Source organism: Rattus rattus, chromosome Y (genome assembly GCF_011064425.1).
Source record: "Rattus rattus isolate New Zealand chromosome Y, Rrattus_CSIRO_v1, whole genome shotgun sequence".
In the NCBI taxonomy this organism is placed as follows: domain Eukaryota; kingdom Metazoa; phylum Chordata; class Mammalia; order Rodentia; family Muridae; genus Rattus; species Rattus rattus.
Genome location: NC_046173.1, coordinates 2116127 through 2136552, shown reverse-complemented (window position 1 = coordinate 2136552; position 20426 = coordinate 2116127). Strand labels below are relative to the sequence as shown.

General features: G+C 39.6%; 1 protein-coding gene across 1 annotated transcript in view; it reads right to left on the bottom strand.

The window, feature by feature from the left end:
* The window catches only part of LOC116889599 (probable ubiquitin carboxyl-terminal hydrolase FAF-X), a 129771-nt gene extending 128865 nt beyond the window's left edge, over window positions 1-906 (bottom strand). The window contains 1 exon segment of the mRNA XM_032890532.1: window positions 811-906. Within this exon segment, the coding sequence (XP_032746423.1) occupies window positions 811-906 (96 nt within the window).
* Between the last annotated feature and the right edge of the window lie 19520 nt (window positions 907-20426).

Below are 20426 nucleotides of genomic sequence, written 5' to 3'. Positions count from 1 at the left end.
ATTATATAGAAAAAGTTTTAACCCAACAATATTCCTGTCCAAGAGAAGAACAGGGACAAATATGGAGCAGAGACTAAAGGAAGGGTCACCAGGGGGCTGCACTACCTGGCAATCCATCCTGTCTGTAGACACTGTTGTTGTTGCCAAGAGGTGCTTTCTGATAGGAACCTAATGTGGCTGTTCCCTGGGATGTTAACTGATCAATACAGGTGTGGATGCTTGGAGCCAACCCTCAGATTGAGCTTGGGGACCCCATTGGGGGAGCTGGCAAAAGGACTAGGGGAATGGAGGGAAAGTGCAACTCCGTAGGAAGAACAATGTTGGCCGGCTAGATCCCCCAATGCTCCTAGGGACGAGACCACTAATCAAGGAGTGTAAAGGGAGGGGCCCATAGCTCCAGATACAACAAAAAAAGTAACAAAAATTAATTCGGGTATAGCTTTGCCTCAGCTCTAAAACTTTTATTTTTCCTAAGGTGGAAAAATCCTGGAAGTAACAGTTCTACATTTTAAATAGACACATTTGTGAATACCATGACTAAATTTTGTAAACACATTATTAGTTTTTAGTAATTTACCAATTACTATAATTAATCAATTATAATAAATAATTCTGCTCTTATATTCACAATTATCTTTAGACATAAAACCACAACTCTATGTCTTACGAACATAGAACACTTAATTTTTTCCTATTTCTAACAGCATAGTCATTTTTCTTTAGTGTAAGCTTTGATGATTATAAATTATTTGTAACATAATCCAATTGTTCATATCCTATGGTCCCTAAAACAACATGCCATCATCTTACCTGGTTCTGTTGGAAAGAAGGCTGAGATTGCCCATCGGGAGCCTGTCCCTGGCTCTCATTCTCTCCTACTGGAGAGCCACGAGTTGTGACCGTCATGTCCCTTTTTTAGTTTCTTTGTTTATTCATTTGTCCTAAGAGAAGAAATTATAATCTTCTTACAAAAAATAACGTATTACCATATGTCACCCCCTAAAATCTCCAATTTAAGAACAATTAAATAGATATTATTTTATCTAAAACTAGGAAAATAACGAAAAAGGTAAGTAAGGACTTATTACAACTTTAATGTAAATTCTAAATTTAACCAGGTCTCTACAATCAGTGGTACAGAATTATAAAAATGAGACAAAGGCAAAGTTTAATTTCAGTAATATTTTAAATCTCCTTGATAGGGTCATATCATTATACTGGCTGTTCAACCAAGAAAAAAATCTTGCTATTCAACCAAGAAAAAAATCTTGCTAGTTCTTAAGCGGAAGGCAATGTATATCAATTAGAATCCTCATGTATTATTTATGTTGGGAGTTCTTTGCAACAAAACCTTAAAGTACTGATTTAAAAGTCACAATAATACTTAGCCCAATGATTTGTAACTAATACTATAATTATGAAAATAAAATTCCTTGTTGTTCGTTTAAGCGAATTCTAATGAAATCTAAGTCTGGCCTGAACAGGACTAGACCAAATATCTAAGGCCTACAAGTTGGCATTTCTTGAATATACCTTGAAAACAAAATGTTTCATCAAATAGCAAACAAAGTTTCATCCCACAAGACAAGCTCTGAAAACAAAGCCAAACTCACAGATTCCATTTGTCACCTGCTTTTTGTTCACTCGACCAGCGTGGGAAAGCTGGGAGGTTACAATTCTTAGAAGAGTAGGGTGGGGTTTAGGCAGCCTGCATTGGGCAGGTAGCCAAGCTGCCATGGAGGCAGAGGCAGAAGCAGCATAACCCTGGCCAGCCAGATGTGTGTATCCAAGATCCAGTAGTGAATGATTTTGGAGAGAAAACTCTTTAACAAGTATTATATCTCAATAAAGACAGCAGCTTTCAGACAACAAAACAAACCCAAGCCAGTAAAAAGGAATGATCCGACATTTATCTAAAATAATAACAACTGTTTTCCTAAAGGAAAACACGAGCACAAAACTAAATCCAGAAACAAGAGAAAGAGAAAAGCCAAAGAAAAAGGCATTGATTGGGAATATACTTGAAACACTTAACAGTGTTTTAGAAATCATGTGGTATTTTGAATTTATTTTTCTCTACAAATATACAAATAGATTTGTCTTTATAAACAGAAGCACAGAAAGCAAAAGCAATGTCATTTTCATATAAATGCTAAGCAAAGTATGATCACAACCTGGAATCTAGCTTTTGAGTAAATTACAAAAATGTAAACATTCAACCTTATTTACTAATAGTAATGAAAAAAGGTAACCCTAATAAGTTTTTTTATAGCATTAAACATCATTGACGTGAAAATCAAACCTGAGTTTTTCTTTGAAATAAAAATTGCCAACTTAAATGTTATCCTAGAAAAGTTCTAAGTAAAAAACAGAAGGAAAGATGCACACATATCTATGCACATTATCTCCATAGTACCAATTTTATCTTATAAATTCCTACTTTTTTCTAATATATGTAATCATTCCAGTAATCCTATGTAAAAAAAATTTAAAACCCCATTATCTTCTTATAGTTTTTATTGCTTCAAAAACCTGAAACTTTAAAGGTTTTATAAATTTGGTGGTGAGGGGGTTAAATTTGCTATTGGCTTAATTCTGTTCTACAGAGAAACTTACCTGTTTTCTTAAATCATCAAAGAATATCTCTTTCCCTTTTCATTATATTACATACAAAGCACATTAAATCAATGATTTGCAATGGTGTTGAAAACGATTCCTTACAGATGTATATGCAAAGCCCCTGTACAAATTTACTTAGGGAAGACAGAACTAACTATTATTTCTAACTATCTGTGTAACTCTTTTCAGGACAGATCTATTTTGCTGTTTCAAAAACAAAATCCCAAATATTCAATTCATTATACAAAGACTCGGGAACCAGACACTGAGATGAAAACCTACGAGCTCAGAGAAGAGAGAGCGCTCTGCTGACTTTCCTATTCCACTGTCCTCCCTGAAGTAAAAAGTTCCCTCTCCTCCTCCATTCTGTCTTAAATACCTTTCAAGTCAAAGACTCTCATCTCTCTTTTTCCTGGATTTTCTTAGTTCACTTCCTGTCAATTGGTTGCTTGCTCTGTTTCTTGACCTATCTTTAGCTTTATTTACCTTGTTTACAGAAAGCTCTTGGGTTAAGGTATATGCTAGGGCTGAGTTGCACCACAACAACCTATTTACAATAAACAGAAAGCTCTTATCCAAAAGGTGTGTGTTAGCGTTGAGCTGGAAAATTCTTGGGGTTCAAATGTGATCAAATATTCTACAAAACATTTTGTCTATTTAAACTACAAATTACCCATAGAAATACATGTACAGCCTATGAAAATTAATAAAAATATATAGAACAAAAACAAATGAAAACGAGATTAAAGAAAGAAATTACAATGGCAGGAAACAAAATATAAGGGAAGTAGTGAATGAAAAAATCAAAGGAAAACAGCAACAGTAAAAATACTATCAAACAATAATTGAAATGTAAATAAATTAAAATATTTAGTCAAAATACAAATAGTCTGAATGGATTTAAAAATATGATCTAACAAGATATATCTCTTTTACAGACAGAAAAAAATGAGAATGAAAATAAAAAGAGGGGGAAGGAATAAGGGACTAATGGATTGGGCAAAAAAAAAATCATTATGTTTCTTTTCTTTTGAAATAAATCCACAAAGACAGAAGGAGGCACATTTAGGCACAGAATTAGCAATAAATTTAACCAACTTTTAATTTTTTTCAATAATTTATTACACCTCAATCACAGCTCCCCTCCTAGTCCCACCTTACAAATTCCTCCCCCATTACCCCTCTCCTTCTCTTCAGAAGCCCCTTGTGTACCAACCCTTCTTGGCACATCAAGTCCCAGAAGGACCACTAAGCACATCCTCTCTTACTAAACTGCTGAGCCATTTCTCTAGCCCTAATTAGTTCCTTTTCTTCATTTAATTTATAAACTGAAAAATTTTAAAGTTTCATTTACCCTTTTTTTAAAATTTACTCTTATTAGTTTTTTATTCATTTAATATCCTACTCACTACCCTTCTCACAGTCACTCCCTCCCTCAACCCACCCCCCCCATTCCCTATCCTCTCTCCTCTTTTTCTGAGAGGGTGGAGCCCTTCTGGTTATACTCCAACCTGCCACACACCACGTCTCTGTGAGACAAGGCTAGCTTCTAAATTTAAAAAAAATATATTCTTTTCTTATAGATTACATCCCCAACTACAGTTTCAATTCCTTCTGCCCCTCCCATCCCATCCCCTTATATCTTCCCATCCACTCGCCTCTTCAGAAAAGGCAGGCCTCCGTATCCAGCAAATGGCATACTAAGTTCCAATAAGACTACGCATTTCTTTTCTTAAGTCAGGATGAGGCAACCCAGTAGGAGAAAAAGGGTCCCAATGTAGGCAAAAGTGTCAGAGGTAGCTACCTCTCACTAATCACCCAGCTTCACAACCACAACAAATCTGCAGGGGGGTAAGAAAGAACACTTACAAGTTCCCAGACTCTCAGTTCACTCTGTGAGACCCTCTGAACCCAGAGTCCATGTTAGTTGACTCTCTGTGAGCAACTTATTTTTAAGCTGGAAACAAACAAAAAACCATTTTGAACTCACCCTTGAAACACCAAGGACAAATACTTCAGGCTTTCATTCTTCACAAACTTAAAAAAGTTAAAAGTAATAAAGTGTTAAAAGTACACTGTACAGGTGAGCTTTGAATTATGAATAAATGTAGATTCATATTTACAGATGCCAAAACATGTTAATTACATACGCAGGGAAAAATAATATTAGTTCTTTTAGTTTTTCAAGGTTAGGCTTGAGATTAACGCTACTAGTTGGCATTTTTATTATATTAACTTAATGGTGATGAGTCTCAGGAAAAGATAATGAAGCTTTAATTGAATAATTCTAAATTCATTTTTAAAAGTTGAGAACATTAAAACACCTCAAATTATTTATAAGTAAAGGTAGACAAATGTTCCTTGGATTTACAAGATGAACAGCTTAAATGAGCAATGTTATTAAACACCACATCACGAACATCTAACAATCTCTGAGTTAAAAAGCTTTAACAGAAAATGTAAACTTTTGCAAAATGTGTTAACATTTCATAAGAAATCAAGAATGAAACTTTCACTTTTAAATATGATAAATTAGGGTTAGATTTAGCTCAGTGGTAGAGCACTTGCCTAACAAGCGCAAGGCCCTGGGGTTCGGTCCACAGCTCAAAAAAAAAAAAAAAAAAAAAAAAAAAAAAAAAAAAAAAGAAAAAAAAAAAAAAAAAAAAAAGAAAAAAGAAATATAATGTTTGTCTAAAAAAAATGATAAAATTTAGTTTTCACAAAACATCATACAAATCTTATTCACTCTATACAGGCAATAGAAAAACACATGATGACACATCATTGAAGTTAGGTTTATTGCTAGCCAACTCGTATTTTTGTAGGGATATTAAAAACCAGGAGGCACGTTGGCCAATTTACGGAAAACTATTTAATTAAAATATGTCTCCTGGAAGGGTAAAATCGCAGTTCATTTTTCAGGCCAGCACATGGAAAAGTCATAAACAAATGTCGCTTGGTCATTACCAAAATCACCGAAAGCACTCACTTGTAAGTAAAGACATCAGCTAGGCAAAGAACAAAGATTTACAGCTATTAAGCCGCTTCCAGATTAACTCAACACAAAACGGAAATGGAAAACGAGAGGCAGCCATTTTCCACCTCCTTACTCAAACTATTCGCATCAGCCTGACTCTAAATCCCACTCTTAGAGGGGCCCCTTCCTGTGTTGGTCCTTTTCTTTTAGCCATGGTTTCTCTATTTCCGACACCAATACCTAGCGAATGTTCTGGTCAGAAACTAGTGAAAAATAAACCTTAAGTTCCTATGTACCAATGAGACAGGGTAAAAGGCGATTGGGTAAACTCGAGTGTAAAATGAGGGCAATAGATACAAGCCACTGTTTCACTCTGTTGTCCTGTCCGAACATTCAGAGATTTGGGTTTCTCTGAGACTGGGCGCAAGAGTGGCCATGTCAAAAACCAGTTTCCAACAATTCAGTAACTGTGGCCGGCCTACGCCTTTGTCACAGAGGGTTCTCACTGGTCCCTATTCTTTCTTTTTCCGCAAAGGAGCCGCTTTTTACGCTTTTCTCCGCTTGGGGAGCCAGAACTCTAATCGAGACTTCGCCTGTAACTGAAGGGCAGGTTTTCCGAGTCGCCTCTAGATTTCTCTGGCTATGGTTATGAAGGTTTCTTCTGATCCTGTTCTGAGCCCTCGACACCCTTTTTAATGACAACCAAAAGTGACCACCGTGAAGGAAAGGTGGCGCCCAGCAACGGCAATCAGAGAGAGAACATGGCGGACCCAACGGCTCGACGCTGAGAAATGAAAACTCCCAACAGCCTTAGCGCCACGCAAAGGCTCAAGGGAGCTCAACGCCTGCAAAGCCACGCCCCTTAGCCCTTAGCACGACGCAAAGGCTCACGGAAGCTCAGGGCCTGCGAAGCCATGCCCCTGAGCCCTTAGAGCGCTACGCAAAGACTCAAGGGACCTTACCTCCTGCCAAGCCACGCCCCTTAGCCCTCAGCGCCACGCAAAGGTTCAAGGGATCTCAACGCCTGCAAAGCCACGCCTTGTAGCCCTTAGCACCACGCTAAAGGCTCAAGGGATCTCAGGGCCTAAAGCCATGCCCCTTAGCCCTTAGAGTGCTACTAAAGACTCAAAGGATCTGCTCCTGCCAAGCCCCACCCCTTAGCCCTCAGGGGCACTCAAAGGTTCAAGGGATCTCAACGCCTGCAAAGCCACGCCCCTTAGCCCTTAGCACCACGCAAAGGCTCAAGGGATCTCAGGGCCTGCAAAGCCATGCCCCTTAGCCCTTAGAGTGCTACAAAGACTCAAGGGATCTTAACTCCTGCCAAGCCCCGCCCCTTAGCCCTCAGGGGCACTCAAAGGTTCAAGGGATCTCAACGCCTGCAAAGCCACGCCCCTTAGCCCTTAGCACCACGCAAAGGCTCAAGGGATCTCAGGGCCTGCAAAGCCATGCCCCTTAGCCCTTAGAGTGCTACACAAAGACTCAAGGGATCTTAACTCCTGCCAAGCCCCGCCCCTTAGCCCTCAGGGGCACTCAAAGGTTCAAGGGATCTCAACGCCTGCAAAGCCACGCCCCTTAGCCCCTAGGGTCACGCAAAGGCTCAAGGGATCTCAACGCCTGCAAAGCCACGCCTCAGACTTAGCGCCATGCAAAGGCTCAAGGATCTTAGCGCCTGCCAAGCCCCGCCCCTTAGCCTCTAGTGCCACGCAAAGACTCAAGGGATCTGAACACCTCAAAGCCACGACCCTTATCCCATTTTTAAAGAGGTCCCATCCTATTGGTCCTTTTCTTTTAGCCATGATTTCTCTGTTTCCGGCACCAGCACCTAGTGAATTTTTTGGTCAGAAATTAGTGAAAAGTTAACCTTCAGTTCCTATGTACCAATGAGGTCACTCAGGGAAAAATGGTGATCAGATTAACTTTTTTTTTCCTGTGTCCTTTTTAGGTTCCTTTTTACATGTTTTTGGAATTACACAAGTCTAGAATTTAAAAAGACACCGTGGGGAAGCTAAGTTTGATTTAAAGTTACCTCATCTGGTGCTGCTGTTGAGAAGTTGGGCTGGCTTATTAATGAAAGACAGGGACAGTAAAGAAACTTAGAGAGCAGCTCCGTGGATGAAAATACCCTCCCTCCCCCACAAAGTTTATTCCGAATGACCAAGAGTGTCTGTTCTTGGAAATTAGAGAAAAGTAATGGGTTGGAGGTAGAGAAATTGGTGTTTTGTATGGAAATGGATACTTGGGAAATTCCTTGTTTTATATGGGGATGGATATTTGGGAGAAAGGCAGCCTGTGAGTTGGGGTGGGGACTTGTGAGAAGGGACTGAGGGAGTCTAGAACTAGCAACATCTTTAACATGCTAGTAGTCATAATAACAATATGTTAATGAAAATCTGTGTGTTCCTTTTGCCAAACATAAAGAGAATAACTCCTTTGTTTTTTTTTTTTTTATTCTTTTTTTCGGAGCTGGGGACCGAACCCAGGGCCTTGCGCTAGGCAAGCGCTCTACCACTGAGCTAAATCAACCCCGAATAACTCCTTTGAATGACTAGGAAGTTTCTTCAAGCCCGTGAGGAAAGGACGGATTTCGTCTAAGTGATCAACCTTGAAACAGGAATTTCTTGGAGGGGCCTAACATCTTACAGCATGAAAATTGAGAGATGGAATTTGTTAGCATATTATTGCAAACAGTATCCTGTTTTATATATATATGTGTGTGTGTGTATAACATATGATGGGGATATATTAGGGTTTTCTAGTGTAACAGAACTTAAAGAATAAATTTCTCTTTATATATTATATAATATATCCCAATAAATTTAGAATATATATTCTCATATTAATGCTATTTATATATGAACTTTTATTATATACTTATATATGTATATAAATATATATAAAACAAATATCTCTATACAAATATATATAATTATAAACAACATAACATATACATTTATTTCAGATGATTAAATTTATATTTAAATATATGTGAATATATTATATATGTTTTATAATAATATATATTTATATAAAAGAGATAAAGAGATTTAGGGAAGTGGTGATCCCAGGAGATCCCATCCATCTCAGATTTTTGTTTATGCTTACAAAGGCACACAGATTCCTGAGTTCAAACTCAACCTGGAACACAGAAAATTTAGGTCCTGGTTCAGGCATGATAGAAATGGCAGGATCCCACCCAACTATTTTGTTGTGTGCTTAACAAAGGCAGGCAAAGCTCTGAAATATTTTTCAATGTTAAGAAAAAAGTGTGGGGGTTGGGGATTTAGCTCAGTGGTAGAGCGCTTGCCTAGGGCATAAGGCCCTGGGTTCGATCCCCAGCTCCGGAAAAAAAAAAAAAAAAAGAAAAAAGAAAAAAGTGTGTAGCAAGCGCAAGGCTCTGGATTCGGTTCCCTGCTACGGAAAAAAAAAAGAACCAAGAAAAAAGTTTGCTTGCTGTCTCCTAAGAGTCAAAGTGCTGGGGTCATGGGATGCTGATTCTTACGATAATCAAAAGGGAATCCAGATTAAATGATTGGATTAATATGTCATATAAAAGATGGGGCAAGAGATGAGCTATCTAGAGAATGTTTTAGAATGTCCAGAGAGAACTCTTAGAGAACTGTCTTGAGCAGAAAACAGAGGATCTAGGGATCTCCAGAGAAAGCAGAGCAAAGAGAAGCAGTCTAGAAAGTGGTCTCAACCCTGGCATTAACTACTAGTCATTTATTTCACAATTATATATAAAATTTATATTAATAAACCTCTAATAAAATAGCTTTAATAAGCTATAAATCTATATGAAAGAGAATAAATATATGAGATTTGTTAGAATAACCTTTTAGTCATTGTCCAGTTAATCCAACGATAACTAGATGTGGACAGGAAGTCCAAGTTTCCATAGTTATTCAGTACACAGGCTGGATATTTCACTTGATCTTAAGTAGACTCTAAAATTGAAAAGGAGTAGGTTCTAATGAAGGGATGGGCTCACTAGCAAAGAGTGCTATGTCTCAAACCAGAGACTAAAAGCTGAGTTTGATATTTAGCATATCAAAGCAGACACTGGCCAATGCCACTTCCTGCTCTGAACTCTCCAGGCCACATGCTACACTGCCCTTCAAGCTGCACTACCCTTGTCCCAGCTGGGTGGGATCCCAGTTGGGTGGGATCCTGCTTCCTAACAGAAACGACTTTGGCTACCAGCCTTTTTTTTTTTTTTTTTTTTTTCAGTTTTAGCCCTCCAATTATCCTGGCTCTGATTTTTTCTTCTCCATTCTGCATCCTCTCTTCTCCCCTGTGCCCTTTCATCACATGGCCCAGCTCAGTGTGTCAGGAATGATTGACTGTTCCAGATGCCTCTGTTTAGTGACATTTATAGTAAAGCTTTTACAGTGAAATGCATAGTAAAGCCTTGATGCCTGGTTACATATGAAATGTTTCATCAAAGCCTTTGATATTTTGGGGTCCTTCATTAGAGGCTGGTAAATTGTTTTGAGACTGAATCTTGAAGAGACACCTCTCTAGAGAGTCTTCACTCCGTGCTACATGAAAGCTTGCAGCCACATAAACCTCGGTCCTGAGACACTCCTGGGAAATGTGGAGGTTTTTATTTTGATTATAGCTATGGTCAAAGGAACTAAGATTTGTGTAGGTTGCCTGCTCTCCAAGGTGGTAAGAGTGAGATAACTTTGATAGTTGAAACTTTTCCCAGCCCCAGTGAACCTTGTACAATGCTTGAATGAAGTAACTGGAGTGAGCTAGCTGTGTGTCCATCTATCTAAGAAGCTTAGCATCTAGGTGAGTTTTTCTCTATCAACCAACAAATGATATCCAATCTGATGGACTGAAGGGAGAGGAGTCTTTGACCCACCAGGACTTAAGGTGGCAGAAATTGTGGATTTTGGCAGAGGCTGTGGAAAATTTACTAGCTGTTTTGAGAGCATACGTATAATCTCAAGAGCATACATATGGAAAGTTAATGTTTATTGGAAATAAGCAGAATGAAAATAGAAAAGGTTCTTCCTGCAAAATGAGGAAGGGTGTGAAAATAAAAAAGGTGATTTCTCAATAGAAGTGTATGAAAATAAAAAATAAAATAACTCCAAAATGAATAGGAAGGATATAAATTCAAAATTCAAAAAGTCTTTTGACAAGGAATAAACCAATCAGAACACTTCTTATTAAAAACGAAGTGTTTAGTGGCTTTAAGGACTTGGACAAGGCTAAAAAAACCAGGAAAAAGGACTGTCTGTTACTAAAATTAATCAAATTCCTGGGGAGGATTAAATCGACATTTCGGGATGATAAACTTCAGCAGTGCTATGAGTAATAGCAGATCCAGATGTAAGAAAAGTGCAACTTGAGTCTGGCAAATAAAGAATGTAAGAAGTGTTAAGACTTAAACAGCTCAAGGTGGTCTTACTAATAAAAGCTGCTGATGTTGAACCTGTATATAATGTGACTCAGGTAAATGTTTTAACTCTCACTCTTCCTTATTTAAAAAATGCCCCTTTTTAAAATAATCAAAATATACCTCCAAGAAATTATACTAGGGGTGGAAAAGGCAGACATTGGGCTAAGAGATGATGATCAATAAGAGATGTCCAAACTGATTTTTTTTTTACCATTGGAAAATCAGATGAGGGGTCTAGCCAAGAGCCCAAGAACAAAAACCATGAACCAAGAATATTATAGCAGCAGGAGCTAAATAAGAACCCCATAAGAACAATAATGCCAAGCAACCAGAGCTCCCGTGACTAAAACACTACCCAAAGAGTATACATGGACAGACCTGGGGCTCCAGCTGCATATGTAGCAGAGGATGGCCTTGGTGGGCACCAGTGGGAGGAGAAGCCCTTGGTTCTGCTATTCCCAGTGTAGGGGAATGTCAGGGCAGGGAGGTGGGGAGAGGTGGGTGGTTGGGTGGGGGAAGGGGATAACATTTGAAATGTAAATAAAAAATATTCAACAAAAGAAAAGAAAAATCAAAGAAAAAAAATCCTATCAGCAATGAAAAAGCTCACCAACAAAGAAAGTAGGAAAATATAACCTCAGTATTGGTTAATATATTACGCATGGCTTCAGATAGTGCTGCTCTTGACATGACAGTAAGTATTTTATACTATCTCTAAAAATTCCTTGTTATAAAATAGCTTTTGGCATATATGGTCTTATTACTACAGGAACAGTAGGAGTAAGTTTGAGAAGTACTTTCATAGTTTATTATATATCCAGGATTAATAGATGAAGATTATTAAGGCGAAATTAAAATCAAGGCTAATGTTGGAGAAACAGTAGATTGTGCCCTGTGATAAGATGGCTTGATTACAATTATTCCCATATCGTAAATGTAAAACAATGCTAATAAAGAGGAAACAAAAATTTGGAAATACTGGGAAGAAAGAATTTTGGCAAATGGTTTTTAATGGTAAAAGGTCAAAATTAAAGTTAATGGAAAATGATACTAAAACAGTATCATTTAGTACAGACTGGGGTTAATATCTATAATTTCTTAAGAATCGTGGCCTTTGCAAAAAGTCTTCTGAAAAAGGGACTGGGAAAAACTACCAAGGAACATCTTAGGCTATCCATCTGTTGTCTATATATTGATCACAGGTTGTCCATAAGCAAGACAAACAGGCATTAGTCTTCCAAATTTAGACCAGGGACCAATGTTGATAATAGACCAATAGCTCTTTAGTCTTAGGATATTACTGCTGTCAACAGACACCATGGCTGAGACAACTCTTAGAGGAGATGACTATTTTTTTAATTTGTTTTTTCCTTTTTTTAAAAAGTGGGTATTTCTTTTTTTCCCTCCCATCTTTATTAACTTGAGTATTTCCTATTTACATTTGGATTGTTATTCCCCTTCCAGGTTTCCAGGCCAACATCACCCTAACGCCTCTCCCTCCCCTTCTATATGGATGTTTCCCTCCCTATCTCCCCCATTACCACCCTCCCCCCAACAATCATGTTCACTGGGGGTTCAGACTTGGTAGGACAAAGGGCTTCCCCTTCCACTGGTGCTCTTACTAGGCTATTCCTTGCTACCTATGAAGTTGGAGCCCAGCGTCAGTCCATGTATAGTCTTTGGGTAGCTCTGGTTTCTTGGCATTGTTGTTCACATGGGGTCTCGAGCCCATTCAAGCTCTTCCAGTCCTTTCTAAGATTCTTTCAACAGGGGTCCCGTTCTCAGTTCAGTGGTTTGCTGCTGGCATTCGCCTACGTATTTGCTGTATTCTGGCTGTGCCTCTCAGGAGATATCTAAATCCAGTTCCTGTCGGCCTGCACTTCTTTTCTTCATCCATCTTATCTAATTGGGTGACTCTATATGTATGGGACACATGTGGGGCAGGCTCTGAATGGGTGTTCCTTCTGCCTCTGTTCTTAATTTTGCCTCCCTATTACCTGCCAAGGGTATTCTTGTTCCCCTTTTAAAGAAGGAGTGAAATATTCGCATTTTGGTCATCCGTCTTGAGTTTCATTTGTTCTGTGCATCTAGGGAATTCAACCATTAGGGCTATTGCCAATTATCCAATGAGTGCATAATTACCATGTGTGTTTTTTCTGTGATTGGGTTAACAGCCAATTATCAATGAGTGCATACCATGTGTGTTTTTTCTGTGATTGGGTTACCTCACTCAAGATGATATTTTCCAATTCCAACCATTCGCCTACGAATTTCATAAGTCGTTGTTTTTTATAGCTGAGTAATACTCCATTGTGTAGATGTACCACATTTTTTGTATCCACTCCTCTGTTGAAGGACATTTGGGTTCTTCCCAGCTTCTGGCTATTATAAAGAAGGCTGCTATGAACATAGTGGAGCACGTGTCTTTGTTATATGTTAGGGCATCTTTTGGGTATATGCCCAAGAGAGGTATAGCTGGCTCATCAGGTAGTTCAATGTCCAATTCTCTGAGGAAACTCCAGACTGATTTCCAGAATGGTTGTACCAGTCTGCAATCCCACCAACAATGAAGGAGTATTTGGTTTTCTCCACATCCTTGCCAGCATTTGCTGTCACCTGAGTTTTTGACCTTAGCCTTTCCAAATGTTGTGAGGTAAAATCTCAGGGTTGTTTTGATTTGCATTTCCCTGATGACTAAAGATGTTGAACATTTCTTTAGGTGCTTCTCAGCCATTCGGCATTCCTCAGCTGTGAATTCTTTGTTTAGCTCTGAACCCCATTTTTTATTAGGGTTATTTGTCTCCCTGCAGTCTAACTTTTTGAGTTCTTTGTATATTTTAGATATAAGGCCTCTATCAGTTGTAGGATTGGGAAAGATCTTTGCCCAATCTATGGTTGTTGCTTTGCCCTAACCACAGTGTCCTTTGCCTTACAGAAGCTTTGGAGTTTTATGAGATCCCATTTTTTGATTCCTGAAATTAGGGCATAAGCCATTGGTGTTTTGTTCAGGAAATTTTCTCCAGTGCCCATGTGTTGGAGATGCTTCCCCACTGTTTCTTCTATTAGTTTGAATGTATCTGGTTTGATGTGGAGGTCCTTGATCCACTTGGACTTAAGCTTTGTACAGGGTTATAAGAATGGATCAATCTGAATTTTTCTACCTGTTAACCTCCAGTTGACCCAGCACCATTTGCTGAAAATGCCATCTTTTTTCCATTGGATAGTTTTGGCTACTTTGTCAAAAATCAAGTGACCATAGGTGTGTGGGTTCATTTCTGGGTCTAAAATTCTATTCTACTAGTCTATCTGCATGTTTCTGCATCAATACCATAGAGTATTTATCACTATTGCTTTGTAATACTGCTTGCGTTCTGGCATAGTGATTCCCTTGGAAGTCCTTGTATTGTTTAGGATAGTTTTAGCTATTCTGGGTTTTTTGTTGTTCCAGACAAATTTGCAAATTGTTCTGTCTAACTCTGTGAAGACTTGCATTGTTATTTTGATGGGGATTGCATTGAATCTGTAGATTGCTTTTGGTAAAATGGCCATTTTTACTATATTAATCCTGCCAATCCATGAGCATGGGAGATCTTTCCATATTCTGAGGTCTTTAATTTCTTTCTTCAGAGGGCTGAAGTTTTTTTTTTTTTTTTTTTGGTTCTTTTTTTCGGAGCTGGGGACAGAACCCAGGGCCTTGCCCTTCCTAGGCAAGCGCTCTACCACTGAGCTAAATCCCCAGCCCTGAAGTTCTTATTGTATAGATCTTTTATTTGCTTGGTTAAAGTCACACCTAGGTACTATATATTATTTGGGATTATTATGAAGGGTGTCATTTCCCTAACTTCTTTCTTGGCTAATGAGGTGATCATGTGGTTTTGTTCTTTCAACTTGTTTATATAATGGATCACGTTGATGGTTTTCCTTATATTAAACCATCCCTGCATGCCTGGGATGAAGCCTACTTGATCATGGTGGATGATTGTTTTGATGTGCTCTTGGATTCGGTTTGCCAGAATTTTATTGAGTATTTTTGCATCGATATTCATAAGGAAATTGGTCAAAGTTCCTCTTTCTTTGTTGTGTCTTTTTTTAGGTATAAGAAATTGTGGCTTCATAGAAGGAATTCGGTAGTGCTCCATCAGTTTTAATTTTGTGGAATAGTTTGGATAGTATTGGTAACATAGATGGAGAAACCAAGATATTCTATGACAAAACCAAAACCCACATGATCATCTAGTTAGATGCTGAGAAAGCATTTGACAAAATTCAACACCCCTTCATGATAAAAGTCCTGGAAAGAATAGGAATTCAAGGCCCATACCTAAACATAGTAAAAGCCATATACAGCAAACCAGTTGTTAACATTAAACTAAATGGAGAGAAACTTGAAGCAATCCCACTAAGGTCAGGGACTAGACAAGGCTGCACACTCTCTCCCTACTTACTCAATATAGTTCTTGAAGTTCTGGCCAGAGCAATCAGACAACAAAAGGAAATCTAGGGTATATACAGATTGGAAAAGAAGAACTCAAAATATCACTATTTGCAGATGACATGATAGTATATTTAAGTGATCCCAAAAGTTCCACCATAGAACTACTAAAGCTGATAAACAACTTCAGCCAAGTGGCTGGGTATAAAATTAACTCAAATAAATCAGTAGCCTTCCTCTACACAAAAGAGAAACAAGCCGAGAAAGAAATTAGGAAATGACACCCTTCAAAAATAGTCCCAAAAATATTAAGTAACTCAGTGTGACTTTAGCCAAGCAAGTAAAAGATTTGTACAATAAGAACTTCAAGCTTCTGAAGAAAGAAATTGAAGAAGACTACAGAAGATGGAAAGATCTCCCATGCTCACGTATTGGCAGGGTTAATATAGTAAAAATGGCCATTTTCCCAAAAGCGATCTACAGATTCAATGCAATCCCCATCAAAATACCAATCCAATTCTTCAAAGAGTTAGACAGAACAATTTGCAAATTCATCTGGAATGACAAAAAACCCAGGATAGCTAAAGCTATCCTCAACAATAAAAGGACTTCAGGGGGAATCACTATCCCTGAACTCAAGCAGTATTACAGAGCAATAGTGATAAAAACTGCATGGTATTGGTACAGAGACAGACAGATAGACCAATGGAATAGAATTTTAGACCCAGAAATGAACCCACACACCTATGGTCATTTGATTTTTGACAAAGGAGCCAGAACCATCCAATGGAAAAAAGATAGCATTTTCAGCAAATGGTGCTGGTTCAACTGGAGGTCAACATTTAGAAAAATGCAGATTGAACCATGCTTATCACCCTGTACAAAGCTTAAGTCCAGAAGGATCCGGGACATCCACATCAAACCAGATACCCTCAAACAAATAGAAGAAAAAGCAGGGAAGCAACTCGAACACCATGGGCACTGGAGAAAATTTCCTGAGCAAAACACCAATGGCTTATGCTCTAAGATCAAGAATCAACAAATGGGATCTCATAAAACTGCAAAGCTTCTGTAAGGCAAAGGACACTGTGGTTAGGACAAAACAGCAACCAACACATTGGGAAAAGATCTTTACCTATCCTGCAACAGAAAGAGGCCTTATATCCAAAATATACAAAGAACTCAAGAAGTTAGACCGGAGGGAGACAAATCACCCTAATAAAAAAATGGGGTTCACCCCAGTGAACTAGATTGTTGGGGAGGGGGCAAAGGGGGGGAGGATGGGAGGGGAACACCCTAAAAGAAGGGGAGGGGGGGGAGTGTTTGCCCGAAACTGGGAAAGGAAATAACACTCCGAAATGTATATAAGAAATACTCAAGTTAATAAAAAAAAAAAAAAGAAAAAAATGGTGTTCAGAGCGAAACAAAGAATTCACAGCTGAGGAATGCCAAATGGCTGAGAAACACCTAAAGAAATGTTCAACATCTTTAGTCATCAGGGAAATGCAAATCAAAACAACCCTGAGATTTCACCTCACACCAGTGAGAATAGCTAAGATCAAAAACTCAGGTGACAGCAAATGCTGGTGAGGATGTGGAGAAAGAGGAACACTCCTCCATTGTTGGTGGGATTGCAGACTGGTACAACCATTCTGGAAAACAGTCTGGAGGTTCCTCAGAGAATTGGACATTGAACTACCTGATGAGCCAGCTATACCTCTCTTGGGCATACACCCAAAAGATGCCCCAACATATAAAAAAGACACGTGCTCCACTATGTTCATCGCAGCCTTATTTATAATGGCCAGAAGCTGGAAAGAACCCAGATGCCCTTCAACGGAGGAATGGATACAGAAAATGTGGTACATCTACACAGTGGAATATTACTCAGCTATCAAAAACAATGACTTTATGAAATTTGTAGGCAAATGGTTGGAACTGGAAAATATCATCCTGAGTGAGCTAACCCAATCACAGAAAGACATACATGGTATGCACTCATTGATAAGTGGCTATTAGCCCAAATACTTGAATTACCCTAGATGCCTAGAACAAATGAAACTCAAGAAGGATAACCAAAATGCAAATACTTCACTCCTTCTTTAAAAGGGGAACAAGAATACCCTTGGCAGGGAATAGAGAGGCAAAGATTAAAACAGAGACAGAAGGAACACCCATTCAGAGCCTGCCCCACATGTGGCCCATACATATACAGCCACCCAATTAGACAAGATGGATGAAGCAAAGAAGTGCAGGCAGACAGGAGCCGGATGTTGATCTCCTGAGACACAGCCAGAATACAGCAAATACAGAGGCTAATGCCACCAGCAAAACACTGAAATGACAACAGGACCCCCGTTGAAGGAATCAGAGAAAGAACTGGAAAGCTAGAAGGGGCTCAAGACCCCATATGAAGAACAATGCCAAGCAACCAGAGCTTCTAGGGCCTAAGCCACTACCTAAAGACTATACATGGACTGACCCTGGACTCTGACCTCATAGGTAGCAATGAATATCCTAGTAAGATCAGCAGTGTAAGGGGAAGCTCTGGGTCCTGCTAAGACTGAACCCCCAGTGAACGTGATTGTTGGGGGGAGGGTGGCAATGGGGGGAGGTTTTTGGGGGCACCCATAAAGAAGGGGAGGTGGAGGGGTTAGGGGGATATTTGCCCGGAATCTGGGAAAGGGAATAACACTCGAAATGTAAATAAGAAATACTCAAGGTAATAAAAAAATAAAAAAAGTCATTAGATAACTGAGAGGATATACAACAGGATCCATCATTTTGCTGTATACAAAAAACACACCTCAATAAAAAGACAGTGACTCCCAAGATGCACGGGGGTCCCAGATGGTGTTATGTGTTTTCCTCTAAGTTAGAAATATTGGCAGAATGTAGTTTTTTCTGGCTTCCCAGGCATGTCTGCCCCTCTGAAGGTTTAGTTCTTCCTCCCACGGGATTTGGGTGCAGAGAAGTGTTGGCAGGATCCTTTCAGATCTGGGTGCTCTCTGGAGAGCAGGGGACCTGCCTCTCCAGTGCCCCAATCTTCCAGGTCCCAGAAGACCAAAACAGTTTCCTCTTGAGCAAGGGATGTGGGCAGGAGTGGGCAGTGTTGGTGGTCTCTCACGCACTGCAGTCTCAGGAGTGCCCAAATGTCCAGAAGGAGAGCTTTCACTCCCAAGGGGTTTGGGAGTAGGGAACTGTGGGCTGGGATCAGTGAGGTTGGGGCTGCAGATAAAATCCGGAAATGGCCAGTACCAGAAAAGAATGCCCACATATACCTGGAAGTTGAACAATGTTCTACTGAATGATAACCTTGTCAAGGAAGAAAGAAATAAAGAAATTAAAGACTTCTTAGAATTTAATGAAAATGAAGGTACAACATATCCAAACTTATGGGACACAATGAAAGCTGTGCTAAGAGGAAAACTCATAGCTCTGAGTGCCTGCAGAAAGAAACAGGAGAGAGCATATGTCAGCAGCTTGACAGCACACCTAAAAGCTCTAGAACAAAGAAGTAAATACTCCTAGGAGGAGTAGAAGAGAAGAAATATTGATTTTATTTGATATTAGAATGGCTACTCCAGCTTGCTTCTTCCGACCATTTGCTTGGAAAGTTGATTTTCAGCCTTTCACTCTGAGGTAGTGTCTGTCTTTGTGGGGTGTTGCTCATGAGCTCTCCGCGGCCGCAGCAACCAGGAAGATCTGAGCCGCCCTTTCCGGGAGCTTCCGTGAACCAGGGTTCCAGATGGCGTTTTGGTTTTTGGAGTCAGAGATGTGGGCAGAGTGCAGTCTCTTCTGGTTTCCCAGGCATGTCTGCCTCTCTGAAGGTTTAGCTCTCCCTCCCACGGGATTTGGGTGCAGAGAACTGTTTATCCAGTTGGTCCCTTCAGGTTATGTCGGTGTCTCAGTCGCAGCGGACCTGCTGCTCCTGGGCACTCCTCTATGGGAACCCAGAGGCCGTATACAGCTTCCTCTTGGGCCAGGGATGTGGGCAGGGGTGGGCAGTGTTGGTGGTCTCTTCCACTCTGCAGCCTCAGGAGTGCCCACCTGACCAGGCAGTGAGGGCTCTCTCCCACGGGGTTTGGGAGCAGAGAGCTGCTGTGGGCAGGGATCCGCCGGTTTGGGACTCCCGCTAAATACCGGAAGTGTCCGGTCCTAGAGGAATTTTGCCTCTGTGTGTCCTGAGTTCACCAGGCAGGTCGCTTGCAGCAGAAAAGTTGGTCTTACCTGTGGTCCTGAGGCTCAAGTTTGCTCATGGGGTGTTGCTTATCGCCAGTTTTCTTTCTGCATCAGCATAACGGGACTGTTTGGCAATGAGGTTAACTTAGCCAGGTTCACATGCTGATGCAAGATATCTGGTGAGGCAAAATTTGCAGAGGACAGGTGATATTTGTAGGGAGAATAAAAAGGACCCAATGGATAGTCACCAATATATAGTTAGAATACATAGCTAGGCCAGTAATGCTTATGGTGTCATACCTTCACTGATCATTACTTTGAGGAGAGGTATAGCTGAGAACTCGTGGTGTTCTGAAGTTCCTCCTGTTATGTAATGCTGATGTTGAAGTCTGTCAGCCTCTGGTAGGTAATGACCCCACTTCTGACTCTTGTTTTCTAGCTTGACTCTACTAAACTGGGTTGCTGATATATCAGTGAAGTGTTTGTATCACAACACAAGTGTGTATCAGTGGTTGTTGTTGAACTCTGAAATGAATTGCTGATTTTCTCAAAACATTGAAGGGTGATGATGCTCCAAAGATCCATTTCTAAACAAGTCCATATCTCCTTATTCCCTTCTTTCCCACTTCCTCTATTGATTGGCATGTGTGAGAGGTAGGTTTAGGGAGCTTAGAAAGGTAATTCATATATTTAAGAACCATCAATAAAATAGGCTTTGAAAAAAATAAGGTTACAAAGATTGAGTATTTCTTTAACGTAAAATAACTACAATATACCCAACATTCTTTAACATTTTAAAAACATCT